The following is a 21,150-nucleotide window of genomic DNA, read 5'->3' as shown; positions in this document are numbered from 1 at the left end:
AGAGGAACCTGGAAAGACTTCTATGAACTGATGCAGTAAAATAGAAGAATTTTATATAAAAAACATTGAAAAGAAAACTTTGAAAGATTTTGGAATTCTGATCAACACAATAATAAATCTCCATACCAGAGGACTAAAGATAAAGGACACTAACCCATTTCTTGACAGAGAGGAGATTTAGGTCACAACCAATGGAGAAATTTATTTTTCTGGACTATGAACATTTGTTAGAAGGATTTTTGTTCAATGGGGAAGAGAGGTGGGGGGGAGGAAATTACAAATCCCCCAGAGTTAAGTGACTGTTCCAGTTTCTTTATGTCCTTCTCCCCCTTCACATAATTTGTGATGCAGACATTGGTCCTTCCTTGCACACAATAATTCCCATCTTCCAAATGCACACATTTTCAATGGCTGATCACCATACCTAAAACCGACTCCCTCTTTATCTCTGCCTCCTGACTTTCCTGGCTTCCTTCAAATCTTACCTAAAGTTTGATCTTCTGAAAGAAGCTTTTTCTGATCCTCCTTAAACTTGCTACCTTCCCTTGGAGGTTAGTTCCAATTTATCCTGTATAATCTTTTTCATACACAGTTGTTTGCATATTACCTCCCCTACTGAACTGTCTCCTTTAGAGAAAGGACCATATTTTGCCTTTCTTTGCATTCTCAGTGTTTAGTACAGTGTCTGGTAGGTACTTATAAAAGCTTGTGGATTTGACAACATCTGTGGCACAATAGTTTCTAAAAATCTGTATCCTGATTTCCAATTTAATACTATTTATATCAACATATTTTATTTGTCTGCAACATTAAATATACCTACTACACCTCTAAAACATTTTTATTTTGAGGCAGAGGAAGAACAAGTACATTTGAGGTCTAAGAACCTAACTACAAATCTTGATTCTGATACTTAATACTTATGTGACCCTGAATAACTTATCTACCTCCCTGAGCCTTAGTCATCACCAATAAAATGACTTTGAAAATCAGTTCGTCAAATTCCTACCCTTTAACTTTAAATCCTATGGTCCAGCTTATTTTTTTAAGGAAGTTAAATTTAAAAGCAAAATTAGAGAAATGTAGAGTTACTTTAAATAGGAGGTTCAATGGAATGCTAGATTCACACTGTCCCGAAAAAAATGTGTAAAAGTTTTACATGTTTCTTATTGGTGTAGATGAACAGGAAGACAGTAATAGGGACTGGACCTGTGATTTCACTACTTACAGGACTGTAAGTCCTGGATGAGTAATGTCTTTCTATAAATGCAGGTAAGCAAAGTCTCTGAAACTTAAAAGTCTTAAAAAATTCCCTAGAGCACTGAATGACTTATCTTGAATCATAAAGCCAAAGTTAGAGGCAGGAACCAGAATCAGTTCTTCCTAATTTCAAGGTTAGCTCTCTATTCACTCTATCATTTGCTTTTCAAAAGTCTAGTGAAATAGAAGATAAATGAGTAAAGGAGTGGTAACAGTCCTGTTTGACCTATAAGCATGCAGTATAACTACATAGATTAGTTGGAACTTTGTCCTGAAAGAGAAAATACAGCCATTCAAGCCACACTATCACAAATCATATTAAGCAGCTAAAAGAGATACATGGATGAAACAATTACCCCTATGTTTCTAAGGAAGTAGATGTAATCCTACCACAGCAAAAAAAAAAAGATAATATTTTCTGAAATGCCACTTATAAATACCTGAATTTTTATGGCGCTCTCCTTAATTTTCTGAAACTTTTGTCGCTGAATAAATCCTTTTACTCTGGCTTGAATTTTTATAATGCTATTCTGGGTTTGTAAATCAATGTTCCTTTGGTATTTTGCAGACAAATATGCTCTATAATGATTATCCAAAATTAATGCTGATTTTCTATACAACATAAACTGTCTTTTGGTCTGCCACCTCCTCAAATATGCCTGTAATATGAGAGCAGATCTTATTTGCTGGAAAATTTTTCTCTGATACATGGCCATAGAAGATAAATACCTAAATCTTTGGTCATCACCATTTTGCTTTACTAAGTTTTTTGCAGTCTTTTTGTGAAAAGTATAATAAGTTGTCCTTCCAGCTATTCTTCGTGGATATGCCACTTTCTGCAAAGGAGTATTTTGACAGAGTTTTGGCCAACTCTGAAACACAGCCGAGGAGCTCTGAGTCACTTTAAATCGAATCTTTGCCCTAAAATGACGAAATGTTAACTGTATAACAATTGCTGCCATCTCTCTCTCTAACATGTTTTTAAATTCCCGTCGAGCTTGCATGCCTCTGAAAGCAGACTGAATAGTCAGAACAGATTTCTGTGTCATTAAAAATGTATTTTGGCCAATTTTTCTTTTGGAATATAACCTATAATGGGTCTGTATGACAACAGCTGCAGTTCTCATGGTTTGATAGGCAACTCTGGTTTTGTACATTCGGAAGGTGGCCTGAATTAGCGTAGCAGCTTGATGCATTTGAAGAAAATTCCTTTGCAGCTTGAGATCTTTGTAAGTAGACTGTATATAAGTAAGCCCTTCAGTGGGTACACATGTCATAATGGATGCTCTGTATCTCCTCTGAAGAACTGCTGCTTCCCTAAGGGAGAGATTGCTATAGTGTATTTTAAAATGTTTTCGGATACTAAGAGGAGCTCGATTTTGTTCCTGCCTTTCTTTACTCGTCACTGTGGCCCCCAAACCTGCCTGAATGCAAGTTGCTTCTTTCTTCATGATGTAACAATGCTGAAGTGCTTTCTTTCTTGCTTTATTTACTCTGTATCTCTTCTGAATTACTTTAGTAGCCCACTGTATATCTTGATAGTAACAATACTGTTTATACATTCTATAAGAACTCTGTATTATGGCTGCTGCGTTGTGCTTTTTCTGTAAAAGCTGACGAGCTTTCATTCCTCTATATGCAGCCTGGATAACCACAACAGAACTTTGTTGCTTTAGGTAATCTTCCATTTGTAGTTTTCTTTCCCTGTATACACAGGAATGCTGCTGACTTAAGATGGAAGAATGTTTCATGGCTTGATATGAAACATATGCTCTGTGCCTTCTGAATGCAGTTTGGATAATAGTAGCAGCCTGGTGCATGTCTTTCAACTTTTTCTTTACCATAAATCGTCTATAATGTGACTGAAGAACAATAACTGCCTTACGTAAACACAAATACTCTTGAAATTCACGCTTGGCACACACTGTTGCTCGATACTTTCTCTGAATTAAAATTGTTGCTCTCTTGAGAGAAAGATATCTTTTTCGTATCACTGAAGACCTGAACCTCCTCTGAATGAGAGTTGCAGCTAACTGCATTGCTCTCAAGTGTTGCCTTGTTTTCATACCCCGAAATGCTGCCTGAATGCAAACAACGGAATGTCTCATGACACTGTATTCACAAGCAGGTATGTTTCTTTCTTTGATAGCACAATGGCATTGCTGTAAGAGTTTAGTCACCTTGCATAACTCAGGCAAATACCTTTGTCGTGTGTACTTCCGATAGTATGACTGTATCACTGTTGCTGCAACCTTCATCTTTCTTAGTTTTTGGCGTACTCTTGTGCCTCTAAAAGCTGCCTGAAGGATAATGGTAGAATGCAGAAGTGTCAAGTAATTTCCACGTTGTACTTTGCCTTGACGATATGCTCTGTATCTCACCTGAATCACGATAGCAGCCATTCTTATAATTCTATATTTCGTTTTTAACTGATGCATTTTAAACACAGCTTTAATGTAAGTGGCTGCCTTGTGCATGTGTTGAATTTGTCTTCTTACTCGTACACCTTTATAAACAGCTTGCATTTTAATAGTTGCATTCCTTAAAATAAGGTATTCCCAGCGTTGGCAGTTTGCTTTGACAAGGGCTCGATACCGTCTCTGTGTTGTGACAGCAGCAGCTCGAAGGGATGAATACTTCTTCCTTGCACTATAAGACTTATATTTAGCCTGAATAATTATAGCTGCTTTGTGGAGCTCTTTCATTTGTTTTCTTACTCTCATACCACGATAAGCCGATTGTAAAATGATCGTACTTGTTTTTGTTTTTAAATATAGAGAATACTGCTTCTTTCCACTTTTGTAAGCCCTGTAATACCTTTGGATCCGAAGAGCAGCTGTTTTCATGGTTTGCCATTTCTTCTGGTGTACGTACATTCTAAAGCATGACTGTATGATGACAGCAGACTGGTTTTGTCTTGTAATTTCCCTTCTTACTACTCTTCCCCTCCAAGCTGCCTGAAGCCTCAAAACAGCACGATAAAGGTCAGTGTATCCTTTGAGCTGCTTCTTTTCTAAAATTTTTGCTCTAAAATGTCGTTGGATGGTCAACGCAGCATTTTTCATCAATCTGAATCTCTTCTGAGCTTTGACCCTTCTAAAAGCACACTGAATGATGATTGCAGCACTGTGTTCCCTTTGGACCCTCTTCCGAACTTTCCAACCACGATAAACTGACTGAAGAAAAATCACAGCTGCTCTTGTTTTCAAAAATTTCGTTCTTATTTCATAACCAGTCTTATATGCTCTATACCACTGTTGAATCTTGATAGAAGACTTAAGTATGGCTTGATATTTCAATCTTTTGCTGTGACCTCTAAAAGCAGTTTGAATTTTAAGAGCAGCAGCAGATCTTTGTTTGAACATTTTACGGATTTTATAACCTCTATAAGCTGCTTGCAAGCAAACAACTGCTCTTTTTACTTCTAAGAATTTTTCTCTCTCATAGATTTGTACTTTGTATGCACAGTAATGATTCTGAATACAAACTGTAGCTCTGTAAATTCGAACATAGTGTTGTTGCTCCTTTCTCATTCTAAAGTAAGACTGCAGCAAAGTAGCAGCTTTCCTCTGTAAACATAACTGCTTACGAACCAGGTGCCCTCTCACAACAGCTTGTAATTTAATGCAAGATTCCCGTAATAGCTGATATTCATCTCTGATTTGTGCAGCATATATTTTGGAACGGTACCATCGCTGGATACATAGTGCAGATTTTCTTAAAGTTAAATATTGTTTACGTGCTTGTTTCATCTTGATAAATGCCTGCACCATTATTACGGCACGTTTCATTCTCAGAAATTTCTTTTTCAAAATGTAAGCACGATAATGTGACTGAATAATACAAGCAGCTCTTATTTCTCTACATAACTGACGAGCTTTCATTCCCCTGAAAGCTGCTTGAAGTTGTATAATTGCCTTGCGTTTTTGTAAATAGCTTGTCCTTTCAGCCCTTCCTTTCTGATAAGCTTTATAATGCTTCTGGATAGTCAATATGCATTTTTTCTTTTCAGTATATAACTTTTTGGCCTGCATGCACCTGAATTTTCTCTGGATGACAATTACAGACAATCTGATGTGCCTATATTTCTTCATTTGTTTCTGCGTTCGATACCATGATTGAATTATAATAGCTGCTTTTTCTTCCTTAGCTAGTTTCCTGACTTTCCATTTCCTGAAAGTTCTTTGCAGCACTACAACGGCTTTGGTTTGAAGCTCTACTTTATGTCTTTTCCATTTTCTAAAAGCAGACTGAATCACCAGTGATGAAGATTTGAGCATTTTGTATTTTTGCTGGTCTTCTTTCCTTCTCAAACAAGCTCTCCAATGCCTCTGCATTGTAACAGCAGCCCAACGATGCTGTTTAAAAACTGCAATAGCCTTCAACATTCTTATTCTAGCTTGAAGAATGGTGGTGTAATATTTTAATTTCAGAAACCGTTTTCTAATAGAATATCTTCTCCAGAAAGCCTAAAAAAGAAAACAAAGTAAATATGTACCACATTTTCATTTTTGTTACTTCTAAATAGTTAGCTTTTCTTACTTTTTGAAAAGCAAATTTTAAAGTAACAATGAAAATAAGCAAAGATATTCATCCCTCTAACCTATGTCAAAGTGCAAGAATGACAACATGAACTATTAGTGAATTCTTTTTCTTTTTACTATATCTAACTTCAAAACTATAAGAAAATGTAAATTTATTTCACACATAACATCAAAAAGTAAAATGCAAGATCTAGAAATATTTCTTTAACTGAATATTTTGAGACAATGATTATGACTCCTTTTATAAATATCTTCTTAATCAAATAATAATAAGCACTTAATAAGTACCTATGTTACAATAATAAACTATCATTTATAATCAATGCTATCATTCTTGTAATTGATATGTCAATCAACTGCCCTATGACTTCAATAAGCAGTCTTCTGAATTTCTAGTCTAAAACACTCCTCTTTGGCTAATTCTACCACATCTATTGTCTTTCCTTATTAAATGTAAGCTCCTTGTGCTGTCCTTCCTTACATGTATTTGTATCTCTAGTCCTTAATACAGTGCCTGGCACATATAAAGTACTTTACAAATACTTTCATTCATGCCAGTCAACACAGGTGTGGGGGATACAAATACAAATTCAAGAACAGTCAACTTCCAACAAACAGCATACCATCTGAGATGAGGATGTGCTATGCCATTATGACAGAACACTAATATTTTCCAAATACTTTAACATAACAATCATTAACATAATCAAAGTCTAAATTGTTGACTTTACTCTAGGAAATAAACATCTTTGCTTCAGTCTTCCTCAAGATTATAAATGTTTCTATTTAAAATACAACTAGCAAAAGTTAAGTACATCTCATCAATTGCCTTTCAGGTGAATTCCAAAGTCAACAACAAAGCTTGCAATAATAACTAAAATAAACACTATTCTAGCTGTCTATCACTTTCACCTCAATCTCATACCAGAAGTAGAAAGACACAATCAAAGGTAAAAGGCAATAGTAGTATCATAAAAATAAAATGTTTTCATTTGTGCTACTTTCGTTGTAAACAATGACTTTGGGAAATCCTAGGGTAACCTAAATGGGCCAACATGCACTGATCTAAGAAACTTTTGTGGAAGTCTGCTATAGTTGTTCTCTCTGCAAATCCAAGGATTTGATAACTGAGATAAGGTTATTTCTTTCCCCTAAAGTCACAGTCATCATTACTATTATCTTAATCAAATATCTATGGACTAGCTTCAGGATTCCTAGTATTGTAAAAGAAACTTTTCACATTCCAACTCAATCCAGATTTAAAATGAGCAAAGGAAGCTTTATGGCTTAAATCCTAGTTTCCTCATTTTCAAAGTGAGTGTTTCATCTCTAAAGGATGATGATTCTACTTGTTTCTTTGTTCTAACACAATAATTCAGAGCTTATAGGCCACACACCAGTGCAGACTGTGAAGTCATCAGTGTGAAAAGCACAGCAATCCATGAATATGCATCCAGCCATTTCAAGTAACAATTTAATATACTTCTGAATGTTTCCCAAGCTAATTTCAAGTGCATCTCCACTCCATCCCAAACCCCAACCAAAAGAAAAATACACATCATTTATATGTGTAACTATTCTTCAGATATCTATGGATACTATTTTGATTATAAAATATAAATTAATCCTCAGTCAACACATACCAGCAAAAACTACTATCATTTCAAGGTCTGCAAAATTTTAATGTCAAAAAAGGATATTCATAACTTGAAAAGGTTGCAAAGCAAACCCTACAGTTCTAAATCTAAAAATTTCTATGATTAAAAATTTGCTCATTTTTACTCCAAAGAATATTCCATCAACCTTTTCCTAGGGCATAATTATTACTCATCATAACAGTCAGTAGTGTGTGTGTTCCACCTTCCAAAAACTGAAAACCAATAAAAACTGCAATAATCCATTAAACTCCCTAGCACTTCAGTCTTTTGGGATAGAACTTCTGGATCTGCAGTAAGCAAAAACAAAAATAAAATACCAAACAAACAAAAAAGACCTTTTCTAAAAGGGGAGTAAGGTACATATAACAAAATTTATGCACTTCCACAGAAGTTACTTAACAGAGCACTTTGCACACAGAAAATTTAGATAACTGATTTAACAAGCTTTTTTTACCCAGTCTCCCTAGATAACCAGGAACAAAGAAAAAGACACAGAGAGGAAGGAAAAAGAAAGAAAACAAAGCTAGAAAAGCATAGTCTTCTAGGATTTATTAGGCTCCTGGCAAATCTTATATTCCTCAGTAATCCCTAGGGTTGTCACTTTATTTCAATATAATATAGCAAAACATATATATTTATGTCACCAAGAAAAGGTTAAAATTATATTTAGTAAACTCCATTTATATGAGAAAGTATATGTTTTGCAAAGTTATTTCAACTCTTTTTATGAAAAAAATGTTAGGTTAGCTATATTTTGATGACTTCCTACCTCAAGTGGCAAACTATATTTATCTGGAATACGCTACAGTTCTCCAATCACGCTGTATAACCAACACATTCAATACTTCAATAAACCTATGAGGTCAACATAGGTACTGTCCCTAACAGTACAAACAGCAACCACCCACACCTGTTCATTCTGCATGATTCTTACACATGTCCTTCCACAGCATCTCCATGGAGAACCTACCTAATAATACACAGAAGCAGTTCTCTACTTCTAACATCCCATGTGTATCAATCTAGTAATAAAGCTGTCACATACCTTATCCTCATCACATAATAGGTCCACCTCTTTACCAGTTATACATTTCTTTGATTACATCTTACACCACAAGACTCATAAGTCATTATAAAATAATGCTACACCCTTATGCCAACCTTAGATCTTCCCAATGCCAGTTGGGTGACCCCCTCTTCCAAAACTTTTATTCTTCAGAGCTTGCCGTGTTTCATAATTCGAAGCTGTATAGCATCCTTGTCCCAAAATTAAACAGTAAAAAGAGGGCAGGCTAGACTGCAGCTGGGAAACAACGTACTTTTTAGTAATCCTAACCTAATTTCAAGTGCATCCCCACTCTATCCCCAACCCTAACCAAAAGAAAAAATTTTATTATCAAGATTGTCCCAGTCCAGCCTGAATTACTCCTAAGCACAGATGTGGCTCAAAACAGATTAAAAAATAACTAAGAAATTTTTAAGAAAATAAAAATACAACAGGACATCAAAAATGTCAGTGTGGTTTTTTAAGTCACTACACAGCCTACAGGGATCCCTAGTATGATTTAGACAGATATATAAATGCATGCATATGCACATGTACACACACAGACACACCCCCCCCTCCCCCCCCCAGTACTGACTGGCATAGAACTTTTAACCTGCTATTTTTCCACCTCAAAACAGATCACCCTCCTTCAGCAGCCTGGTAGTTCTCTACTCCCAGAAGATCATATGACTTAGTACAAACACTTTATTGCCCTATGGGCTTTAGTTTTATTGCATTTCAGAACTACCACACTAAAGTAATCCACCAACCTCAGTTCCCCCAGCAGTAAAGTCTTTAAGAGTGAAACTACTCCAAGACATTTAAGAAATTCCAACAGGCATAACAAGAAATATAGTAATACAATACCCTAAACTTAAATTGAAGTATAATAATTTTAACTTCTACCTTCAAAGGATGGAACTTCAAAATGATGATCTAAATGCTACTATACCAGTCTAAAATACTTTACTGTACCTGAATAACCACTGCTGAGTGATTCTGAATTTTTTCCAATTTTGCTTTCCTTAATATCAACATTTTCCTCTGTGCTAAGTATCTTCGCCAGTATTTCTGAATAATTACTGTTGCATTAAAACGTCTCTTCATTTGTTTTCTGGCCAGGAACTTGATTACAGCTGCTTGAATTACTTTAGCAGCTTTATCTTTCTCCTGAAAATAGATTACAAAAGATAATATATTGCAATCAATTAACAAGCATATATTTAGCACCTACTATATAAGAAGCATTGTGCTAAGTATAGAAGATACAAAGACAAAAATGAAATTGTCCCTATTCTCAAGAAGCTCATAGATATCCTTGAAAAGTACACATCCTGTACATAAATAAGCATACAAAAAATAGAAGGCAAACTAGGCTGATTTCAGTCAGGGAGAGGGAAAAGAAAAAGGTTTCATGCAAAATATGATGCTTCAGCACAATTCTGAAGGAAAAAAAAAGAATCCCAAGAGGAGATGAAAAGGGAATACATTCTGATAGTGGGGAAAGCCAGTGCAAAGGCATGGTGATGGGAGATGGAATGTTTGGTACAAGAAATTGCCTATGTGCCAACATGGTTGAATTGTAGAGTATGAGAAGGGGAATACTATTGTAATAAAGGTAGGTTAGGGCCAGGTTGTGAAAGCCTTTAAAAGATAAAAAAGAGCTTATATTTAATCATAGAAGTGATATGTGAGTTCACTGAGCAGAAAAATGATCAGATCTCCTTTAGGAAAATGACTCTGACAGTTACATGAAGAACAAACTGGAAAAGAGAGAAACTTGAGGCAAGGAAACAAATCAGGAAGATAGTACATGAAAGAAGCAACACAGGAGATATCATGAAAGTAGAAGCTATATAATTTGGCAATTGATTGCATGTATGTGGGGTAAGGGACAGTGAGGAGTTCCATATAAGAGCCTAAGCTATAAACCTAGATGATGAAGTATAGTAGAATCCACTACAGAGAATGAGAATTTCAGAAGGGAGCTGGATTGTGAGGGGTGGGAAGGGGAGGAAGAGTAGCAGGAAAGATGAGCTCAGCCATATCATAGGGGACAGGGACTGGCATAGAAGATCAATTCTGCCTCTAGATTACTCTTCAAAATCTGGCCTAAAAGAATCAGAAGAATAGTAAGAAGGTACATAAGAAAGGTCAACTATAAGGGATTTAATAAGGTCAAACTGTTTACTTTGTACATGGGAAAATGTTATCTATATTTCTTAAGAATGTTATCATTACTAGGGTAGAAAGAGCATACATAGAAGGCTTGGGTTTGAACTGATTTGGAATGATCCTAAAAAAATAAAATTGGGGAGAGGTAAAATGGAGCAATTATCTCATATAAAGGAGGTATGAATGGAAAAACTACTAAAATGGAAGGGGGGAAAGGGTGAAGGGCTGGTAGTGCTAGAACCTTATTCTTATAATTGTATTAAAGAGGGAATAACACACACATCTAGATGGCTATAAAAGTCTCCTTAACTTACAGAGAAATAGGACAGTGAGGAAACAGAATAAGGGAGGCACTCTTAGAAGGGTGTGCAGATTAAAGAATGAGGGCAAGGAAATAAGATAATGGAAGGACTTTAGAAAGGTGTGCAGATTAAGAAATAGGAGGACAAGAAAACAGAATAAGGAGGGACTCAGAAGAATGGGTAAATTAAGAAATAGGTAGGCAAAAGGAGAGGATTAGGGAGGAACTCTTGAGGAAGGAGTGCAGATTAGGGAGGTAGTAATCAGAAATAAATTAAACATCTGAAGAGGGATAGGGTAAAAAGAGAAGGAGAGAAGGGTAAATAAGGAGGAAAAATAGAGGGAAATGCACAATTAGGAATTGTAGCTCTGAATGTGAATGGGATAAACTCACCCCTAAACCAGAAAAGAGATAGCAGAATGGATAAAAAAATCATAATCCAACAATATGTTGTTTACAAGAAACATTTAAAAATTAGAGACACACATAGAGCAAAAATAAAGAGCTAAAGATGAATTTATTATGCTTCATCTGATGCAAAAAAAGGCAGGGGTAGAATCATGATCTCAAACAAAATTAAAGCTAAAAATAGATATAATTAAAAGAGATAAATAGGGAAAGTACATTAGGCTATAAGGTACCACAGGTAATGAAATAATATCAATACTAAATCTATTTGCACCAAATGCTATAGCAATCAATTTTTTAAAAGAAAAGCTAAATGAATTACAGGTGGAAATAGCAAAACTATAATAGCAGGGGATTACTAAACCCCTTTTATGAAACAGCTACAATACTGATACCTAAACCAAAAAGAGCAAAAAAAAGAGAAAGAAAATTATAGATGGATTTCACTAATAAGTATGTATACCAAAATCCTAAATAAAATATTAGCGAGGAGACTGCAATATATCACAAAGATTAAATATACATTGTCACCAAGGAGATTTATACCAGGAATGCAGGGATGGTTTAATACAATGAAAACCGTTAACATAATTGATTATATCAGTAACAAAAGTAAAAAAATCATATGATTATATCAATAGATGTAGAAAAAGCTTCTGACAAAATACAACACTCATTCCCATTAGAAACAATTGAAAGCATAGATTATCAATGGCATTTTCGTTAAAACGATAAGAAGCATCTACCTAAAACCATCAGCAATCATTATTTCTAACAGGGATAAACTAGAAGCCTTCCCAAAAAGATTAGGACTGAAACAAGGATGCCCATTATCACCAGTATTACTCAATACTGATTTAGAAATGCTGGCAACAGTTTTTAGGTTAAGAATTAATTATTGGATAAAACCTGTTGGAAAAACTGGAAAGTAGTCTGACAGAAAGTAGGTAAAGAACAATATCTTATGCCATTTATCAAGATAAGGTCAAAATGGATACATGACCTAGATATAAAAGGTTATCATAAGTAAATTACAAGAACATGGAACATATTACCTCTCTAACTTATGAATAGGAAAATTTACAAATAAATAAGGGATAGAAAACACTGTGAGATGTAAAACACATAATTTTGATTACATTGAAAAGATTTTGTACAAATAAAAGCAATATAGCCAAGATTAGAAGAAAAGCAGAAAACTGAGGGGATATTTCATCTCGAATATACAGAAAATTTTTTAAAATTTTTAAGAATATAATTCCCCAACTGATAAATGGTCAAAAGATATAATAGGCAGTTTTCTGATGAAGAAATTGAAGCCATATGTTGGTTGGTTGCTGTCCTTCATCTTTGAAGAGGACCAAAATGACATCACCATCATAAAGTGAAGTTTCAGTGTGTTCAACTGTGGCTGATCAGACCAATACGAGCTTGGAATGCTCTACCACAGGTTGGGCACAGATAGTCCGTGTGAATATTTGGGGTGGATATCCCAAATTTGCACATCCTGCATTTACTTTATGCTATCTCGATTCTGCTTTGCTCAAACAGCACAGCACCTTTTCTGATGTGGGCACTCCAAGCTGAGCAGTCCTGTGCCAGTGTCTCCCATGTTGCAGAGTCAAATCCAAAGTTCTTGAGAGAGACCCTGAGAGTGTCCTTGTATTGTTTTTTCTAGCCACCAGGTGATCTCCTACCCCATGCAAGTTCTCCATAAAATAGTCTTTTTGGCAAGCATACATTTTGCATTCAAATAACATGGCCAGCCCATAGGAGTTGCACTCTCTGAAGCATAGTTTGAATACATGGCAGTTCAGCTCGAGCAAGGACTTCAGCGTCTGGTACCTTATCCTGCCAGGTGATCCTCAGAATCTTCCTAAGACAGTTCAAATGGAAGCAATTCAGTTTTCTGGCATGGCACTGGAAGACCATATTTCACAAGCATATAACAATCAGGTCAGCACAACAGCTCTGTAGATCTTCAGTTTGGTTGTCAGTCTAATACCTCTTCTCTCCCAAACCTTTCTTTGGAGCCTCCCAAACACTGAGCTAGCTGTGGCAATGCGTACATCAACCTCATTGTCAATGTGTACATCCCTGGAAAGTACACTACCAAGGTAAGTGAACTTATCCACAGCATTCAAAACTTCTCTAGTTGTTGTAAATGATGGTTCCACGTTATGGATGTTGTGGTGGTGGCTGACGGAGCACCTGTGTTTTTTTGGTGTTAATTATTAGGCCAAAATTAGCACAGGCAGCAGACAACTGATCCATACTTTGTTGTATCTCAGCTTCTGAGGCTGCACTGAGTGCACAATCTTCTGCAAACAGAAAATCATGCACCAACACTCCCTCCACGTTGGTCTTGGCTTGCAGCCTTTTCAAACTGAAGAACTTATCATCAGTACAGTAGTTGACCTCAATGCTGTGTTCATCCTCATTGAAAGCATGTCAACATGGCTGAAAACATCATGCTAAAAAGCATGGGAGCAAGCACACAGCCCTGCTTCACTACATGAGTGACTGTGAAGGCATGAGAGCTTCATCCATTATCCAGAACCCAGAGAAACATGCCATCACGAAATTGATGTACAATATTGATGAACTTCTCTAGGCAACCAAATTTTGACATAATTTTCCATAAACCTTCATGACTAACAATGTCAAAGGCCTTGGTCAGATCTACAAACATTGTGCACAGACCTCTGTTCTGGTCCTGGCATTTCTCCTGGAGTTGTCAGGCAGCAAACACCATATTGACTGTTCCTGGGCCCTTTCTGAAGCCACACTGTCTCTCAGGTATGTGACCATCTTCCAGGTGAAGTATCAGCCTATTAAGGAGGACTCTAGCAAGAACTTTGCCAGCAATGACTAAGAGAGAGATCCTCCTGTGTTTGTCACAGGACAATTTATTCCCTTTATCCTTATAGAGATGAACAATGAAGGCATCCTTGAACTCCTGGGGGATAATCTCCTCTTGCCATATAACCTGGAAAATTTCAGTCAGCTTTTGTATGAGCAATGGTCCCCCTACCTTGTAAATCTCAGCTGGAATAGAATCAGCACCAAGTGCTTTGCCACATGAAAGGAGCCTAATGGCCCTCAAAACTTCTTCAGCTGGAAGTTCAGCTAAGGAGGGATTGACTTCAGCCTGAGGTAAATGGTCAGTGGCCTCAGCACTGATTGATGATGGTCTGTTGAGAACACTATGTAAGTGTTCAGCCCATCTCTCTAGGATCATGTCCTTATCACTAATCAATGTGGCTCCATCAGCACTGAGTAGTTGTGATGCACCATAGCTTTTTGGTCCATAAATAGCTTTCAGGGAATCATAAAAGCGCTTTGGATTGTCACTATCAGCATAAAACTGAATTTCATCTGCCTTCTTACTGAGCCAGGAATCCTGCATCTCCCTAAGCTTTGCTTGTACTTTGCTTTTGATGGAATTAAATGCTGCCTTCTTAGAGATGGATGAACTATTCTGCTGGTAAATCCTGTGGAGTTCTTGTTTTTCATTTAGCAGCTTCTGAATTTCCCCATCATTTTCTTCAAAGCAGTCTTGGTGTTTGCAAGTGTTCTGACCCAGATGAGCAAATGCAGTGCTGTACACCAAATCTCTGAGAACTGCCCACTCCTTTTCTGCTCCACTGTTGCCAAATGTATGTTGGCTCAACTTTCCCTCCAAGTCAGCAGCAAACTGTTCACGCTCTGAGAAGAGCTCTAATTTGTTGACATTATTCTTCTGGTAGTCATTTTGCCTTGGGGTCGACACTTTTGATGAATGCTAATATTCAGCTTGGAAAGGATAAGTCTATGATCAGTCCAGCACTCTGCACCACACATTGCCTTTGTCACTCTCACATCTTGTCTGTCTATTCTCCTTACAATCACATAATCTATTAGATGCCAGTGTGCTGCAAGGGTGCATCCATGAAGCTTTATTGCATTTGGGTAAACGGAACACAGTGTTGGTGATGAGAAGGTCATGCGACACACAAGTCTTCAGCACCAAATGACCATTGCTGTTGCTGTTTCCAACTCCATTCCTCCCTAGGACTCCCTGCCAAGTCTGGTAGTCTGAGCTTACTCTAGCATTAAAGTCACCCAGTATTATAAGCTTGTCCTCTTTTGGCCCATTGACGATAAGGGTCTCTAGGTCTTCATAAAATTTTTCTTTGACTTCATCAGGGTGTTTTCATGGTGGGAGCATAGGGATTGATGATGGTGGCATGGTGTTTTCACTCCTTTTGGCAGGCATATCAGCTTGCTGATTAGATTAGTTTTGATAGAAAGCACACATCAGCTTCAGGGCACTTCCCTTCACTGTGCTCACTCCAGAAAAAGTTGTATCCAGCTCCAACTTCACTAAGCTGGCCTTCATTTGCCAACCTTGTTTCACTCTGGGCTACTATTTGGATGCGATGAGTTCTCTTGCAATAAGAGCAGTTCTTCTTTCAGGTCCACTGGATTTTGTGTTGTCTATTAGTGTGCGCACATTCCATGTGCCAATAGTGAGTGGAATCATCTTTGCAGATGTTTTCTTACATTTTTTTGCGTTTTGACTGCATCATGGAATTCCCCTCCTGCCATGGTAATCAGACCAGGGTTGGGTAAGCAGGCAATGTTTAGGGCACCTTTTTTACCCTCTTTCCTCCCACCAGGAGGTGAGCAGTGAGATCCTTAAAAGGCTGCTCAGACACTCAGGGGGCTGCCGAAGTCCTGCTGCTGCTTCCAATGAGAAATGACCCTATGGCCTGGACCACCTGCGTGCAGGGTCGTGACTACAGTTCCCTGTGTATCTGCACATGCTGCTTCATCACTTGCCTGTCGCCACAGGACTTTGAGGCATAATAATGAAATGGTATGGGTGATGTCTTTTGATTCATGCATAAATTGGATTTAAGTGAGGCAAAGTTACATGGAGTTGTCAAGTCTCACTCAATCCTCCAGAGTCATCATAGTCCAGTGGCAGGAAGGAGTCAAGACAGCTGGCGATGGCTCAGGATGCAGTGGATGACCTTGGCATCTTTGGTGTCTAACCAAGCTCTCAACATTCTACATAGCCTCCTTCATTTGCCTTCATGGCCGCTGGAACAAATTTTTCTCATCCACCCATTCCACCAGAAGAAATCTTCACATGCTTGGGGTAGACACACCCCTAACTGACCAATGGGTTTGAGAACCCTTGGTTACCCTCCACCTAGTTTGGTCCATCTACTGAAACGGTTTACCAGAGCATGGCCACTGTGCATGCTGCAGCTTCTTGGAACCACAGGTGAGAGTTAGGCAGAACAGGCAGACACCAAAGGTGGAAAAAGCCCCAAAAAGGGCTTGGCAGCCACACCAAAGGTACTAGTCCTCCCTGAACACACCCTCCACCACTTAATTAAAAAAAAAAAAATTAAGTGAAGCCATATGTAGTCATATGAAAAATGTTCTACATCCTTATTGATTAGAGAAAAGCAAATGAAAACTTTGAGATATCATCTCCTACCTATAAAATTGGCTAAAATGATGGAAGGGGAAAATCACAAATATTGGCGGGAATATTAAAAAATTGGGACACTAATTCACTGTTGGTGGAACTGTGAAATGATTCATTCATTTTGGAGAGCAATCTCTAAATGATGCCCATAGTTATAAACTGTATATATACCCTTTGACCCAGCAATACCACTATTGGATCTGTTACCCAAGGTGATAAAGGAAAAAGGAAAAGAACATACATGTTCTAAAATGTTTATAGTAGCTCTCTTTCTCATGGCAAGCAACTGAAAATTGAGGGGATGCCCATCAATTGCAGAATGGCTAGACAAGTTGTGGTATGTGATTGTGATAGAATACTACTATGCTGTAAGAAAAGAAGAGGATGATTTTAGAAAACCATGGAAAGACTTGCATATAATAACAGTGAAACAAGCAGGACCAATAGAACATTGGATACAGTAATAGCAACATTGCTCAAAGAATAACTGTGAAAGACTAAGCTATTCTGAATACTACAAATATCCAAATCAACTACAAAGGACTTCTGAAGGAAGATGCTATAGGGAGGGGGACAGCTAGAAATTTAAAATGCAACCAAAAAAATTTAATTTTTAAAAAAGATTATTTTTTAAACTTATTTCAATAAACATTTAACAGAGTGATATGGTAAAGGAAATCAAGTTACCTAATAGCTTCTAGCTACACAAATTCCATCATTTTATAGGAGCACATTTCTGTTGAAATGCACAAAGCATTTATTATAAATATATATTACAAAATTTAGAAATGGTACCCAGTGGAATACCTTATAGTCATAAATATGAAAAAATGGCTTTAATCACAACTTGAATGGCGTGTATGTGTGTGATGTGCATGTGTGTGAAGCACTATGTCGACATCAATGAAGATATGGCTCTCACAATGAACAATAAATCAGATAATTAGAACTTTGAAAACTCCCCATAAAATAACTAAATTCATTTTAATCTATCGACCACATTTAATCTATTTAGGAAATGCCAGATACCTCATGAGCTAAGAGCAGGTGATAAAAAGACAAAATGAAAACTAGTCCTTGTCCTCATGAAGTTTGGATTATACCGGAAGGACATAGCATTTACATGGAGAAGTGCAAGATGATTTAAGGGGGAGAGAGTACTAAAAACAACAGGAATGATGAGAGCACGAAAGTTGGGCTTTGAAGGAATTGAAAGCAACTCCAAGATTGAAGTGAGGAGCAAACCCATCCCAGGGAGAGGGCAAACTACATAAAAGGCCTTTTTGTAGGTAAGACTGAATATTAAGCCCTTTTGGCTGGAATACAGACTATGTGAAGGAGAGCCATGTAAAATAAGCTTAAAAAGGTAGGCTAATTTTTGTGAGAATTTAATATTCACATGCCATCCCATAAACCAGAGGTGGGAAACCTGCAGTCTCAAGACCACATGTGGCCCTCTAGGTCCTCAAGTGCTGTCCTTGGATTGAAATCAAACTTCACAGTTTTGGGATTTGTCCTGTGAAGTTTGGATTCATTCAAAGGACCGTACTTGAGGACCTAGAGAGCCACATGTGGCCTCCAGGATTAAGTTTCCCATCCCTACCATAAACCAATTTCCTATCTTCCAGTTTACCAATCATCATATCCCATTTTTATTTATGTATACCTGGCAGAGTTTTAGATTTGCTCTTATTTTGTATTTTCTCCAAGTTGTCTGAATAATTCGAGCAGCTCGTGTTTCTTTGCGAAGATCCAAAAGTCTTGCACAAAGAAATGACAAATAGGTAATAACAACCTGAAAAGAAAACATGAGAGATGATACAGAGGAGCATAAAGATTATTGAACATTAACTGTTGAAAATTTAATTTGTATTGAAAATATCATTTACTTACCCTCTCATCAGGAATTGTATTAGACATGTCCGCATGATGAATCATGGCAGGTATCCCACCAAGATCTCTCACAGCAGTGCTGACCAAGTGAAAGTTTTTTTTCTCATTATCTAGGAGCTCTTTGTATAACACTGAGCTGTTTGCTATGTAGTTCAAAAAGAGGCAAATTAAAATAGCAATACAAAGATGACGTAGCAAAGAAATCGTATAAAATGTGATTTGTCAAAAAATCACTAACCATGATCAAATACTCCAAAACAAATATCCAAACCACTTCCATCAGATTCAGAAGATGAATTTAGGGCCACTGAATCAGTTTTTGCATATTCCACTGTTCGGGTGGTACGCTGGCATATTGCTTCAAAAGGTACATAGCAAGGATGATAGTAATGAATCAGATAACATAATACTCGTCCATCTGAGAATGATACTGTAAAGTTTTCCACCTGATTGAAAATTCAAAAGAAAAATTCAGTTTACTTTTCTTGGTTATTAAAAATGTATTGTCAATGACATATTTTAACTAGCTTTGAATGTAATTTTTAAAAGCTAAAGGAAAATTGTTGCTTGAGAAAGTTGGATTTTACAACAACATTGTCTCTGGAGCTCTAATACATAGAAGAAAAGTAGGAAATGATCAATAAGTTTTAAATGTTACTCTGTAGAAACTAAAACTGAAATAACATAAAGAAAAAATTGTAATTTAATCTAACACTTATTCAGACTCTCTTAAACTCATTATATTTTCTTTACTGTATGTATATATCCAAAAGTATATATTGTATTTTTTTTTATAAATGTAGACCTGTGATTTCACTGGAGCTAAGATTTCCAAAAAGAATACTCTCCACTGAACCATACAACCCATTTATAATTTAAAGTTAGAGTTTGCACAGGGCAATAACAGATTAAATAACATGTTCACAGTCTTAAACATATTTTATTCAAAAAGCAAGACCAGCCCAGGTATTCCTGACTCCCTATATCTACAATACTGCTTTTCGTATTCAGCAAGACTTAAAAAAAAAAATAATTACTTTTAACTTTCAAAAGATATATTTAAAAAAAACTATCTAAAACAGGTGACTAGAAAAAAGTACTAAACGTCATCACTACTTTGTCACAGTTTAAAATGAAAATTAATTAGACACAAGAATAACCAAATATCTCTTCCTCTAAAACATTATAAAAATGCCATGATTTTGTTTTTGGGGTAATAGGATACACAGTCCTTGCACAAAATCTGTTTGTATTTATAGATGTGAATGTATGCAAGTTATGTCCCACTAAGGAAAAGTGCTCAAATAAAGAAAAAGAGGAATAGATTTATATACATCAGTGTATAAACATGGCTCACTTTAGAAACAAAGTCTTATTTGAGAATTGAAAATTTTAAATACTACTCTTAAACCTATCTTAAACAAAGAAAAAATTTATACTTTTAAAAAGAAATGAAAATTTTAGGTGAATATGCAAATTAACTTACTTTGGTGCTATAAAATGCACAAACAGCATTGACCCATTCCATGAGCAACTTTACATTTTCACTATGGTGTTCCAAGGAAAAACTACTCCGCCGACTTTTTTTCACATGGGTCAGGTCATTAGGAACTGATGATAGTGCAGCAATTTTTCTTTTTATGTTTAGTGAATGCCTTAAAAATACAATTTCTTCCTTTAAGTGGTCTAAATGGAGCAAAATGTCCACCTGAAAGAGAGAACAAAGTTAACAATAAAAAAGGCTTAATTACATTATTATAGTAATCTAAAATTTTTAGTACAGAAATAAAAAATTCTGATATCTATCCAAAGAAAAGTTACGCAAGTAACATGAAGTGGCAATGTCCTAAATTGGATAGATACATAATCTAAGAAAATAATATCCTCACAACCATCTCTTGAAATTTTATCAAATATAAACAGCTAGAAAAGATTGATATGTTCCAAAAGAAAAAGATAAATTATTAACATACAAGCATAGCACTACACTACTTCCTTCTCACCCTCCCTCTCTCTTTCCTTCTGCCCTCCCTCTCATACACACAGAGTTAATTAGCTCCAGGAAAACAGTTTCACGTGAAACAGTATATAAGTTCATAAGTGAAATCATACTATATAAGTTAGCTAATTTCACAGCACTAAGGTACTAAATGGAAATATTTTCCCCACAGTCCTAAAATGTGAAGCATAAAAATTTAATATTAGTCTTTCTGGAGACCTGGGAGTCGAACAGCAATTAGTGAGGAATGAGCCAGGCTGGGCTATGAGGGGTTGTAGTGAGTATATTCTATTTCAGGCTTCCATTTGAGGGTATATCGAAGAAGTAAAGTAGAAGAAATATTGTAATTGAATTAAGATTTGAACAGAAGTTAGGACAC

General features: G+C 36.4%; 1 protein-coding gene across 2 annotated transcripts in view; it reads right to left on the bottom strand.

Moving 5' to 3' along the window:
* The window catches only part of ASPM (assembly factor for spindle microtubules), a 68,123-nt gene that overhangs the window by 18,727 nt on the left and 28,246 nt on the right, over positions 1 to 21,150 (bottom strand). Inside the window, exons 13-18 of one of the 2 annotated variants that reach the window (XM_072648311.1) lie at positions 20,259 to 20,480; positions 19,011 to 19,218; positions 18,773 to 18,915; positions 18,546 to 18,674; positions 9,486 to 9,680; positions 1,701 to 5,729 (exon numbers count right to left, since the gene is read on the bottom strand). In XM_072648311.1, coding sequence (XP_072504412.1) covers positions 1,701 to 5,729; positions 9,486 to 9,680; positions 18,546 to 18,674; positions 18,773 to 18,915; positions 19,011 to 19,218; positions 20,259 to 20,480 — 4,926 coding nt within the window. The remainder of the gene's footprint in view (positions 1 to 1,700; positions 5,730 to 9,485; positions 9,681 to 18,545; positions 18,675 to 18,772; positions 18,916 to 19,010; positions 19,219 to 20,258; positions 20,481 to 21,150) is intronic. The other variant, XM_072648312.1, reaches the window with a different exon arrangement.

The sequence above is a fragment of the Notamacropus eugenii genome, chromosome 2 (assembly GCF_028372415.1).
Source record: "Notamacropus eugenii isolate mMacEug1 chromosome 2, mMacEug1.pri_v2, whole genome shotgun sequence".
Classification (NCBI taxonomy): domain Eukaryota; kingdom Metazoa; phylum Chordata; class Mammalia; order Diprotodontia; family Macropodidae; genus Notamacropus; species Notamacropus eugenii.
Note: the sequence above shows the minus strand (reverse complement) of the source record. Positions and strands in the feature narration are given on the sequence as shown.